This window comes from Euprymna scolopes, chromosome 21, assembly GCF_053919585.1.
Source record: "Euprymna scolopes isolate OS-2025 chromosome 21, ASM5391958v1, whole genome shotgun sequence".
Taxonomy (NCBI): domain Eukaryota; kingdom Metazoa; phylum Mollusca; class Cephalopoda; order Sepiida; family Sepiolidae; genus Euprymna; species Euprymna scolopes.
The window spans coordinates 5,332,520-5,346,222 of NC_136502.1; the positions used below are offsets into that span (position 1 = coordinate 5,332,520).

The window sequence follows — 13,703 nt, forward strand, 5'->3', positions numbered from 1 at the left end:
TCTCGCTTTCTCTTACGAGCTCTATTTTATTCTTCCTTTTCTTACTTCTTTCTTTCCCTCTCTCTATTTATATGTCTCCCTCACTCTAAGTTCATATCTCTCTCTCTCTCTCTCTCTCTATATATATATATATATATATATATATATATATATATATATATATATATATATATATGAGTGTCTTTAATTCCTTCTATCTTTTTCCCTTAATATACCCTCTTTTTTCTTTTCTTTCTTTCTATATATTTCTTTCCCTAATTTCATGCATTTCATAACTTCATCTTTAATTTCACGTGTTAGTGTACTCTTCCTTTTTACCTTCCATTATATATTTTAATTTCCTTTTTCTTTCTCTTCTTTAAATTTCCTCTTTTTCTTTTTAGCTCTGTTTAATTTCTTTTATCTTTCGATATTTTTAGATTCTCTTAATTCTCTTTCTTTCTTTCTACATTTAGTTGATTTTTTTCTTTTTTCATCACTTCTATACATATCCAGCTATTTCTATCACTTACTCTTTCATTTCCCCACTCTCTCTCTCTCTCTCTCTCTCTCTTTCTAGCTTTTCCCAAAACTCTCTCTTGAATTTTCTGTCCTCCTTTTCTCTTACCCTACATTCTTTAAGCATCCCTCACTTTATTTTGCCCTTTCTCTCTCTGTCTGTCTATCTCTCTTTCTCTCTCTCTCTCCCTTTCTCTCTCTATATATATCTATCTTTCTATGCCCCGATCTCTTTTTCTCTCATGCTTTCTAGCTCTCGCACTTTGATTTCCTTCCTCTCTATTCTCTTACATTCTTTAAGCCCCATCTATCTATCTATCTATCTATCTATCTATCTCTATCTATCTATCTCTATCTATCTATCTATCTCTTTTATTCTCACCATCCAATTTTTCGACACTTTTACCATTAAACATTGCCATTGTGCTTTGGCACAAGAAACCTTTTCCCTTTTTGCAATTCCATTATTCCGTCTTTGCCACAATCGTTCATCCGCACGCCAATCTCTCGCCCAACCCCGTCACGTACGTCTTTATGACATTTTTGGTTCGTTAATAACTTGCCCGACGCTTTCTCATCGTCTTCCTTGGAAATGTCACGAAAGACGAAGCGTTTCTCGGAAATGCAAGGAAGCAGATGGATTTGGAGCCGCAATAATCGAGAGCGACAATAACATTCAACCAATAAGATGGCCGATCATAATTGATACAGCAAGACATGCCAATAATCGCCATCTTTACAATGTCATGTAGAAAAAAGTTCGGATCGCAGAAGAACGTGTCATAAAATAAGAGCGGAGGGATGTGCAGGGTACATCTGATATAAACTTTCCCTTTGTGCGCGGGGGGAGGATGGTGATTGGTAGTGATAGAACGGTTCTAATATTTTTCCTGATTCCGATAGAATTATTGATTTCGATTCTTTTAAATTTATATATATATATATATATATATATATATTTTTTGTAGAAATATATTTTCTTATATATCAATCCTTATTTAAGAAGCTCAATGTAATTACAGATCAATATAGAGAATAAATGACAGAAAGTTATACTCCAAAATTCATGTGTTGACCATCTTATAATTTATTCCTTTAATTCAGTTGAATTTTATAAGTCAACTAAATTAAAGGAATATATCTCTCCCTCTCTTTCTCTCTCTCTCTCTATATATATATATATATACCTGATATATATAATATATATATATATATGATATATATATATCTGATATATACATATATCTGATATATATATGATATATATAATATATATATACCTGATATATATATATACATATATATATATAACTATTTCATTTAATCACATAAAATTAATATACGAAAGTATAAATTTATGCGTAAACTTTAAGTATTTACTTCAAAAGTGTTTAATACGAAGGTAGAGCTAGTTAGTAATTTATAAATATATATGACGATTAAGCTACACTAACAATAGAAAATAAACAAATAAATAAATTAAATAAACATGATTATACATAAACTATCACACACACACACACACACACACACACACACATATATATATATATATATATATATATCTTTATGTGTACATATACATATATATAAACTAACATAAAAAACTAACCTAAATTTAAAACTAGATATCCAGGGAAAATAGAGCATACACAAAGGAATAGGTCAACCAGAGGTCAAATAGGCCTTTGTCTGATAAGTGCATGTCCATTGGCTGATAGGAAGGGCGCGGTGGATACTAGAAAGCTGATTGGCTAACTAAAATCTCAATAGAAGCTGCGTGTATAAAAAAGACAGACAACAACAAAATCCGCGCATAAGCCTGAAGAATCCTAGAGTGGATGAAACGGGGAATATTCAGTGTAGCTTAATCGCCATATATATTTTATAACTAACTATATATATATATATATATATATATATATATATATATATATATATATATATATATATATATATATAATGGATTAAGAAATTCCAACGAGAGAAAGATGTATATTTAAATGAGAGGGGGGGGTCACCAATAATGTATATTTTTTAACATTATTTTATTATTCCGTATTTTGGTTTTTCATTGAAAATTATGTGTAGATCATTGTAATAATGTTTTTAAATCATTGAAATCGTTTTTAACGCGTTTCAGACGTTCTGTGAAGCGTCCTCTGCAGAAAGCATTTAAAATGTAAGATATTTAGAATATGCGTTTAAAATGTAAAAGAACATTTTCGTAGTTCATTTCAAATTAACTCCTCGGCCCAACGTTTACAAGGAACATGAACTGGAATAGATACATTGAGCATTGCCAAGGCTGCTGCAAAGAAGGTGGGCTCTCTCTCTCTACCGTGCTAGAAAATTACTTACGTCTGAAAGTAACGTACCTCTATAAGGCCACCATTTTCTCATGAACTACGAAAATGTTCTTTTACATTTTAAACACATCTTGTGTATATTTTAAAACATGGAATGATTTCTACTAACGATCAATTTGAAATGCGGACGGACATCGTATAAAACAAAAACAGGCAGGACTTTTACTTCAGGCGATTAGCAATAAACTAACCTCTTTCTCAATTGGTGAGAAGGTAAAGCCTGGAAGGATCGACCTTCTAGAAACCCACAGAAGCAGAGACACACCTAAGTTGACAGAGAACAGAGACGAAAGGTTCTTAATCAGGAGTAACTTTACTCCTAGGTGGGAGTAAAATTATATAGTCGAGGATAATTAATTGAAGTACCTGATAATTTAAAAATATTTTTTCAGATTAATCTGAGAAGAAAGCAATGTAGCGTGCAAATAGCACAGTCCGTAAAACCCCATGACATTACTGGGAAGCTGGTTAAGCCTTGTACCTTAAACATGGTTCAATAAATTTGAAGGATGCGATAGACATAGAGAGGAGCTACCTCAGAAACGGGTGAGAATCTGTCTCGGCAGCAGGCTAAAAGACAGAAAAAGAAAAAAAAAAAAGGCCAAGATGGCAGCTGTTGTCTTTTAAAGCCTCCGGTCACGCGTATATCTCTAGCACTCTCGTGGTATATGCAAATTGGGTGTGTCCGAGACATTATAAAAGGTGAGTCACTGGGAGGAGTGGGAGAAGCGTTTAAGACATGCGAATAGAGAACGTCGACGTGTATCTCGTGTTGTGAACAACGAACTCTACTCGACTCAACTGGTGACTAGCGAACCTCTGCTTGACGTTTTAACCAAAAAGTTTTGTTGCTTTGCGTTAAACAAAGACTTCTGATACAAGAGATTAAAAGCAAGGCAGATGATTTGAACTGTTTTCCTTTCTAATGACAATTCATCGGGGTTCTCAAGTTTAGTAGCAATAAAAACAAAAGTCGGAAACCGCCTGATGGTCGTTGATGATATGAGAATAATATTATTAGAAACAGCTCTACACATAAACAAACTAAATGAATCAACAGTGTTCCCACTGATAATATTCCTGGTGTTTCTGTTCATTATATTTTCGTATTTCAAATTAACTGCATAATTTTCTATTTAGAAAAGTTTGGATATTTTTTTTTTTTTGTGATACGAATGTATGAAAATATTTTTATACAAAACTTAACGTTTTAAACAATAAAAAACTGTTCTTTTTATATCTTTTTTTCTGTCACTTAATGATGACTATGATTTTTCTTGTATGGGAGTAGAGGATAAATGGAGACATGTATAAAGCCGAGAGCTCAATGATGGGGGAAAGGTTGAAAAGGGCTGTCGTTACGGCCGAAAGAACTACTTCCCCTACCTAAAAGCTCTGTAATTTAATATGAATTGCTTGCTGTTGACATGGCATTAAAATTAAAGTCAAAACCCATTTAACTGTTCAGGACCTGCTATGGTCACAGGTGTTTTTATGTTCAAATGAACTAAAGAAAAATTTTGTAACTTGGAAAATGAGTTTTCAACTCACCTCCAGCAATATCTCCCTTGTTCCAGAAATCTCCGCAATCGGACTGAGTATTGGCCTTGTCGCCACGGCAATCCGGAGTCATGAAGAATTTCTGCCCGTTATCCTTACTCCTAGACGTAGCTCCTATCTCCTGGGCGCAGCAGAGAGAGATAGGGGGATAAAAAGAAAAAGGGAGAAAAAGAAAGGGTTAAATAAAAACAAAACTAAACAAAGATTTAAAAACATAAAACAATTTCACTGACATGATTGAATAAGGACACGAATTATTCCGCAACAAAAAATAGTTCCCTATGGTATTATGATTTTCTTTCAGGGTTTTTTGCTTATATATATATATATATATATATATATATATATATATATATATATATATTTTTTTTTTTTTTTTTTTTTTTTTTTGAACTGGGTTTTAATATTTTTCTTCCGCACAAATTCTTTAATAACCTTTTCAATTAAAATTACATTATGACGTAGTTTGCTTAAAGCATTGTGTGTACTGTATAAAGTATTGTTCAACTGGGCGTCCCCTAAAAAACGTCACTCATGGAATTGATAACAAAAATTCACAACTCTTTTAACAATCAACCCTATTTTAATACAAATAAACTTCAGTCTATGCCTGACTTGTCCACCAAGTTTTAGTTGTTAGTGTCCAACAGCCTTTGTTTTCTTTCCATTCAATTACGAATACACCTGCTTACGATGTGCAAAATATTCAACTCCTCTTTATTTATATACAAATACATACACATTGATCTTTATTATTATTATTGTTCTTGTTATTATTATTATTATTATTATTATTATTATTATTCACTAGAAGTGCTTACATATGGCATCATCAGAGATTTCTCACTGATAATAACCGGTGATTTCTCTGGAGTCTGGCTGATAGCAAGTCTCCTCAGGGTTCCAATACTTTTCACCTTTGCGTCATTGCAACAGCTGATTGCCATTGATTTATTGCTTGCAATAATCATTGGTCTTCATTGGGTTTTGGGTGGCAATAAGCCGCTTTAAGGTCACTGCGTTTAGATTTAGGCTCAGATAAAAACATATTGATAGCGGTTGTAGCTAGTCGAGTGTTTTGTTAAAGTTTAGCAAGGTGGCCATAGATTGGAGTTCAGATGAGAACTTGCCATGAAAATAACGATAGAACAGGGACAGGTTCTTCTGTGCGAAAGAGGCTGCAGGGAAGACAATAGTGCATCACCTACTAAGTTTAGGTTCTGGTCAGTACTCTCTCTCTTTCTCTTTTTCTCTCTCTCTCTCTCTCTCTCTCTCTTCAGTTTTTCTATACACTTTGGCCCTTCTCGATTATTTAGTATAGTGTTAGTCAATATCAAGGCTACAATTTTTTGTGGTGGTGGTGGTATGGGGAGATTGTAGTTAACTTACAATTTTTTGTGATAGTGGTATGGGGAGATTGTAGTTAACTTACAATTTTTTGTGGTGGTGATATGAGGAGATCGTAGTTAACTTACAATTTTTGTGGTAGTGGTATGGGGAGATCGTAGTGAACTTACAATTTTTGTGGTAGTGGGATGGGGAGATCGTAGTTAACTTACAATTTTTTGTGGTAGTGGTATGGGGAGATTGTAGTTAGCTTACAATTTTTTTGTGGTGATATGGGGAGATTGTAGTTAACTAACACTTTTTGTTGTGGTGGTATGGGGAGATTGTAGTTAACTTACAATTTTTTGTGGTAGTGGTATGGGGAGATTGTAGTTAACTTACAATTTTTTGTTGTGGTGGTATGGGTGGATCGTAGTTAGCTTACAATTTTCTGTGGTGGTATGAGGAGATTGTAGTTAACTTACAATTTTGCTGTTTCAGTTTTCTTATAATGTTCCCCTATTTTTGTTTTGTCTTGCTTCTGTTATAGTTTCCATATGACCAGTTAGCAGTTTATAGATTATATCAATTAGTTTCTGCATTCAAGGATTTTCCATAAGATTTCTTCTGTTTTCAACGCTACCATCTGTTGTATGGTCTTAGTTTTCCCCTTCTCTTAGTCTTTTTTCCAAGTTCTTTGGGAATGTTGCTAGTGCTCACACAATTATTGGTATTATGCTGATTTTATTCAGATTTTGTAAGTACAATTTGTTGATATTCATCCCAAACAAGTCAGCATTGCTACTGAGACGCAAGAGGTAACTGTAAATTAAGAGACAGATTTATGGGGGCATCCTATATGGGGAGTTGTGCAACGAGATATCTGTTTAGATTACATTTAAATTTGTACAGACGGGGAAATAGACAGCAGCGAGGGTACCTATTGTATCACAAAGAAACAGGAAGGGAATTCCAAATTCTACCAGCTTGAGGAAAGAAGCTATTAGAATAGGAAACGTTTTAGCATCTGGGGACCTCTGCGGTTACAAAGTGGGTGATCTGATTGTCAAGTTACTCAGGAGTTTGGTTTGTTGAAGGGTGCGCAAATGTAGCCAGTTCCTCTCAGAGCAAATTCCATGGATGAAAAATTATGGTGATGGGAATGGGGCTGAAAATTGGTGGACAGCATGAAATGCATTAAATCAGACACTGTCTCATTGATTTATGCTGACTTGACGATATTCAAGTTGACCCGAATCCTCTTGTAGAACACACATCTCAGATGAAGGCAGACCAAACATAACGGTCTGAACCGACCATGAGAGAGATGGACAGTCAATCCTGGGACCAACTACGAATGCAGTAGTCCTGTGGACCAGAGCCAGGTTCGATGTCAGCTTTGATGGTAAGCACGTCTTCAGTTGTATCTCCCAAGCGTTTTCACCAATCTTGGAGTGGTTCTGGAACTATTGATTTTTTAAATTCAATTTTCACCCCAAACAAGGCACAGTGCCACTTTGAAGTAGGGGGCTACTATCGGGGACATAATTTGCAGGGGCATTATGAAGGGAGATGAGTAGAAAGATGTCTGTTCACATTACACTTGAACTTCTGCATATCAGTATAGTTGAGAAAGCAGAATCCCGGAAGGGAGTTCCAAAGACTTACAGTTCTGAGGAAGAAACTATTGGAGTAAAAGGCTTTCTTACGTCTAGGGATCTCTACTGTAAAGGGGTGCGACTTAGTTGATTGTCGGGTTTGTCGGGGGTAGTCACCTCGAGGTGGTACAAGTGCTTGCAATTCGTCAGAGCATTCACCATTAAAGTATTTGTAGAACAGGCAGAGGGATGCAATATTTTGTCAATGGGACAGAGGCTGAAGCCTAGATGACAGTTCAGGACCTATCAGGTTGGAGACTCTCTTTTGAACCCTGCCCAGGAGTGAGAGACAAACAGCAGATGCGCCAACCCAAATATGACAACAATACTCCATACATGGGCGAATGGTGGCCTTGTAGAGGTACAGGATACTTTCAGGCGTAAATAATTTTCTAGCACGGTAGAGAGAGCCCACCTTCTTTGCAGCAGCCTTGGCAATGCTCTCAATGTATCTATTCCAGTCCATGTTCCCTGTAAACGTTAGGCCGAGGAGTTTAAAGCAAGTACTTTCAGGTAATGTGTTCTTGGCCATTGCTATTGGAGGTAGAGAAGGTTTCTGTAATTATTGAAGAAAACAAGTTTAGTCTTGGCAGCATTGAATGTGACCATCCATTTTTATCCCCATTCCACTACAGATTGGAGGTCATCTTCTAATGTTTCTGCCATTTCCTTATATATGTGTCCATTTTCCCCTCGTGCCCGTTATAGAGAGATTTGTGGATGAACTCTCCTGGGTTGCAGCACAAAGCGTGGCTGAACCAGCAAAGTTTTCTATTTAAAAGGACCTTGTTTAAGAGGGGAAACGCTAGAGGTTAGTGCACCAGACAGATGCGAATGGTGGCTTTGTAGTGATAATTATTAATATCTACCTGTTATTTCTTTTGCCTGAACAGCACTAAGTCGCCTTCTTTTTTATAATCAATCGATTGATACCAAATTACAGGGAAACCAGTTAAAAATAAGGCAGAAGAAATAATAAAAAGAAGAAATAATAAAAAAAGAACAAATTCTTTCTTACACAGATTAGAACTTTCTTCTTTTTTTTCTTTTTTTCAAAAAGAGAGACACAGTAAACGCTGCCAAAGCACAAAGTAATATCGATAACACGTATGTAATAATGTTCTTGGATTAATAAATTTCGTCCCGGTTCTTTGATGACGCGGATCATGTCAAAAATGGCAAATGTTAAAGGGTCACAGGTCAAACAATTTATACGTGCATATATTACGATATATATATATATATATATATATATATATATATATGCTCACACTCGCGTACGCGCAAGGAAGTCATTGCCAATTAATGATATATGTGCGAACATGGCATTAGATGTCGATATTAGATGAAAGCAGCGAAAACTCAAACGAAAACATAAATACTTTTAATACATACACACACACACACACACACACACACATATATATATATATATATATATATATATATGTTTATATATATGTATACATATACATGCATGTATACATACGTGCCCATACATGGATACACGCACATATACATATATGTATAAATACCTATGTATATATACGTGTATTTTATCTCTCACATTCGCGATCGAGCACTATATTTGATTTCTTTTCATCGCATTCTGACACACACACTATATATATATATATATATATATATATAGTGTTTGTGTGTGTGTGTGTGTGTGTGTGTGAGAGAGAGAGAGAGAGAGAGAGAGAGAATGCAATGAAAAGAAATCAAATAAAGTGCTCGATCGTGAATGTGAGAGCTAAAATACAAATATTTATTTAAAAACTATATATACATATTCCAAAGACGAACCAGCGGTTTCATTGTATGGGAACGGTATTCTGTGGCTGATAAAAATCGATACAAATCATCAGCGCCTAAGGGAAGGAGGAAAAACAAAACGGAAAAATGAACACCGGTTAACGGGAGTTGTCTTTACTCTAATGTCCATGTTGTAAATTAGTCCTTTATAAGCGACGCTGAGATATTCTGTTTTCGTAAGGAAGGGAGGGGTGGCCATGTAGGGCGACGGAGTCGTGGTGGTGGTGATGTAGTTCAGAAAGTGCGCGTGGGAGCGTGTGTGTGTGTGCGAACACGATCGTGTGGTACGGAACCCCGTGCTAAAATAATAGATAAACAAACACATTAAAAATAGATAATTGTTTTGAGGGAACTACGTTCCAAATTGACTAATCCATCGTCCATATAAACTAAAACTCATGGCGATCCCGGGGAGGGATTTAATTCCAGAGCGAACCTCGTATGCTCGGTTAATTACCAAAACTTCTTAGTTTGTAACCTTTCCGTTGTTTTCGTGTAATACATGTTTTAAATTGCTATCCGTTGTTTTCTTCTTTTTTCTTCTTCTTTGTAGCTATTTGCGAGCCATAACACTGGCGACATTGGATTCGAGGAACATACTCACGTCTAAAATAATGTTTTGAAAGCACTAACAATGTTTGACTCAAATGTTTATCACGCCTAAGAAAGTGTCCGGCATAATACTTGCGACTGAAGGATTCGCGGAAATTTTAAAAAAATCAGATTAACAATTGTGTTAATTGACCCTAAAAAATAGATAAGTACGGAACGAAAAAGAGTTGTGAGAAAAAAAAAAAAAGAAAAACAAATTCGTCGCTACGTAAACGGTAAATTTTTACTTTGTAAAAAAAAAATAAAAATAAAGCAACAATTTACCTTTGGCAGAGAAAAACAGTGATTTTCTCTGCCAAAGGTAAATCGCTGCTTTATTTATTTTTTTTTTCTTCCAAAGGGAAATATACACCTGATTTTTTTTTTTTTTTTTTTTTGTTGAAAGAATAACGTTTCTTTTTGGGAACAGGGCTCGACCTTACGAAGAGTTGGCAATGTTACATACATCATTCAGGGTCCAAAATTCGAACATAAGAGGCACCTGAACCACATAAGGAAACGCATCTCCAAGGATCAAGAAGAACCACCGCAAGAAAGCAGAAAGGCAATTGATACAGTATACGACTGTTTTGACGTGGCACCTCGAAAAGGTATGTCAAAAACAAGACGCCCCAGCAGAAAAAAGAGAGAGTGAAACTTAACAGTCGTACAAAGCTAAGACTCTAATATCATCTGTGCATAGATACTCCCTCAGGCATTTGTCTATTAAAATGGTCCTGTGGCGATGGAAGTCATTTTTGGGCCCATGGACTTTAAGTGTATGAGGGAGTGGCACTCGTCTGAAAAGACGTTGCAATCATCATGTATGTGTGTATGTATATATTTATTTTCATATTATTGCGTTGTAATTCAGCTTTCAAACGATTTTCAATTTACAATTAATATGCAATCAACGTTTATGACGATAAAAAAACAAAAAAACACTACCCTTATTTTTAAATCGCGTTGCCAAACGTATTTTTCCGGCATTTTAAAAACAACACCGAAAATAAGAGCACACGGACTCTTCATAAACTTTGATTTTATTTTAACTTAACATCATCGCAAGGACAAAAAGAAAAAAATATAAAAATCTGACAAAGGAGTATAACTCCGAAATATATTCAGTTTAAACAGGTTAATACTTATTTTCATATTATTGCATCCTAATTCGACTTTCAAACGTATTTCATACGTACTTCCGTGTCTTTGCAGACTTATTATGGACATTGAAATCTTTCCTCTGTATTATTCTGCATGCGAATGTACTAGATATTAACTTTCGTCTCATTTAATCCTGAAGTGCACCAAATTATCGATGGATTACCTTCCAAGAATTTGGATTGGTTTACTTTTTAACTTTCTTATTTTTCTTTTTCCTTTTCTTACGTTTTTCTTTTTTCTTTGTAATAATTTGTCTTGATTTATTTATATTTTATAATTTTCATTTTTGATCTGAACTGTATTGTAAGTTTCTTTTCTAATTTTTTCTAGAAACTACAGAATTTTAAAAAATTCTTTGAAGTTTTTGAAAAAAATATATAGCTTTTTTAAAAATGTTCAAAAATCTTTTTAAATACTTTTTATAAACTAAGAAAATCTTAGTATTTCATATCCTTATATATTGTTTTGTATATTATTTTAGCATTTGGTGTTTCTGTGCTTTTCTCTTTTATCCCCGTCATATATTGCTTCCTAGAAAATATTTTTCTAATTTTAATCTCCGAAAATTTTCCATTTCTATCTGAATGTTTTCAAAGTCGGTCTTTTTACATTTATTTTTGTATAATGTCGGATTTTCCTCCTTTTCTGACGATAAGCATTTAGCTTTGAAATACAATGGCCTAAAGAAGTTTCTCCCTTGTTTCTCTTTCTCTAACCCTTATTGACTCGATAATGTAATAAATTTCCTATGTAAATTAAAGCTTCATCTTGTTTACTTATTGTATATATATATATATATATATATATATATATATATATATATATATATATATATATATATATATATATATATATATATAAACATACATATTTGTTTATTGCTTTTTGGGAAAGAATTCCAACAACGTGCTAGATTACAAAGAAATTATCTTTTTCGATATAACAGCTTAATATTTATTTATTTAAAATTGTACAGAAGGTCAGAAAAACATTGGTACCGTCAGTTTCAAGTCAAACATAACATGGTTGACGAGAGCCCAACATTATTTACGATTTACCATTAATCGGCCCCCCTTATGTTAGGCTTGAAACCGACGGTACCAATATTTTTCTGACGTTCTGTACAATTTTAAATATATATATATATATATATATATATATATATATATATATATATATATATATATATATATATATATATATGACCTTGTCTGTCTGTCTGTATGGGAGACAGTCTCTACCAAACTACACTATTAATTTGCTTCATGATAATAAATACGAAATCTGCATAAATTAAAATATATTTAAGCATATTTTATGACCGCGCAACGCCGGGCAGCATGCTAGTATATATATATATATATATATATATATATATATATATATATATATATATATATATAAACTCATTCTTAGTTGGCACGGACAGTTTCTTCACTACAACATGCATGCGCAAATTTATTTATGTGTGCGCGAAAGAAAGTAGCTATATGCAGATGTATTGATTAGCGTGTTTATAAATTTCATTGCATTGTATATATATATATATATATATATATATATATATATATATATATATATATATATATACCAGTGGTGAAAAAACCGGACTAGAGTGCTCAATGTGCAGCCAGAGCAGTATATAAGAAATTTATTACTGCTGTGAGTCCAGAATGAGTTTACATATTGTTTCAACTAGAGGAAGATCCTCAAAGAGAGGAAATATCCAACATGTCCATCTATGAATTCTTACGATGCTAGTTGGATATTTCCTCTCTTTGAGGATCTTCCTCTAGTTGAAACAATATGTAAACTCATTCTGGACTCACAGTAATAAATTTCTTATATATATATATATATATATATATATATATATATATATATATATATATATATATATATATATATATATATATATATTCGTGTGTGTGTGTTTCATATAAATGTCTGTATTTATATATGCTTCATATATATATATATATATATATATATATATATATATATATATATATATATATTCGTGTGTGTGTGTTTCATATAAATGTCTGTATTTATATATGCTTCATATATATATATATATATATATATATTTATGAATTTATATACATATATATACATATATATATATATACATACAACTATGAATTTATATACATACATATATATATATATATATATATATATATATATATATATATATATACACACACATAAAATTATATATTTATTATGAATAATATGCAGCATACACAGCTGTGTGTTTTCTCATTTCCCGAAGGAAATTAGACGTCAAGGCGAGGATAGATCACAAAATACCTCACTTCCTGGCCAGGGAAAGCCGGTGTCACCATTTCAAAAAAGGTGGCTTAGGAAAGAGCTTACGTCGAAGGAACATATTGGCAGCCACCGACAACAGCGACAGACGGAACATATAGGTTTTCAGTCTTTTGTCTAAACGAGAAAGCGTTCGCCATTCCTGCAGAGAGGCGAACGTAATCGATTAAATACTCTCCAACCCAAACTTTCCAACCTAGTCTTTCAGGTTTAATAGAATACATCTTTCCCCACTAGCACTTCTAGATAATATAATAGCGGAATTACCCGACTGTGTTGGGATTCTCAGTTTTTCTTGAATTTTATAGCGAAGATTATAAGTTAGGAACATCTATTAAATAATTTTTATCCATTTTTTTTATTAAAACAATTACTTTGCTCGGAA

General features: G+C 33.4%; 1 protein-coding gene across 2 annotated transcripts in view; it reads right to left on the reverse strand.

The window, feature by feature from the left end:
• Positions 1-13,703, reverse strand: part of LOC145241978 (protocadherin beta-13-like) — a 288,775-nt gene that overhangs the window by 39,612 nt on the left and 235,460 nt on the right. For both annotated transcript variants that reach the window (XM_080104850.1, XM_080104849.1), the window contains exon 3: positions 4,419-4,548. In XM_080104850.1, coding sequence (XP_079960976.1) covers positions 4,419-4,548 — 130 coding nt within the window. The remainder of the gene's footprint in view (positions 1-4,418; positions 4,549-13,703) is intronic.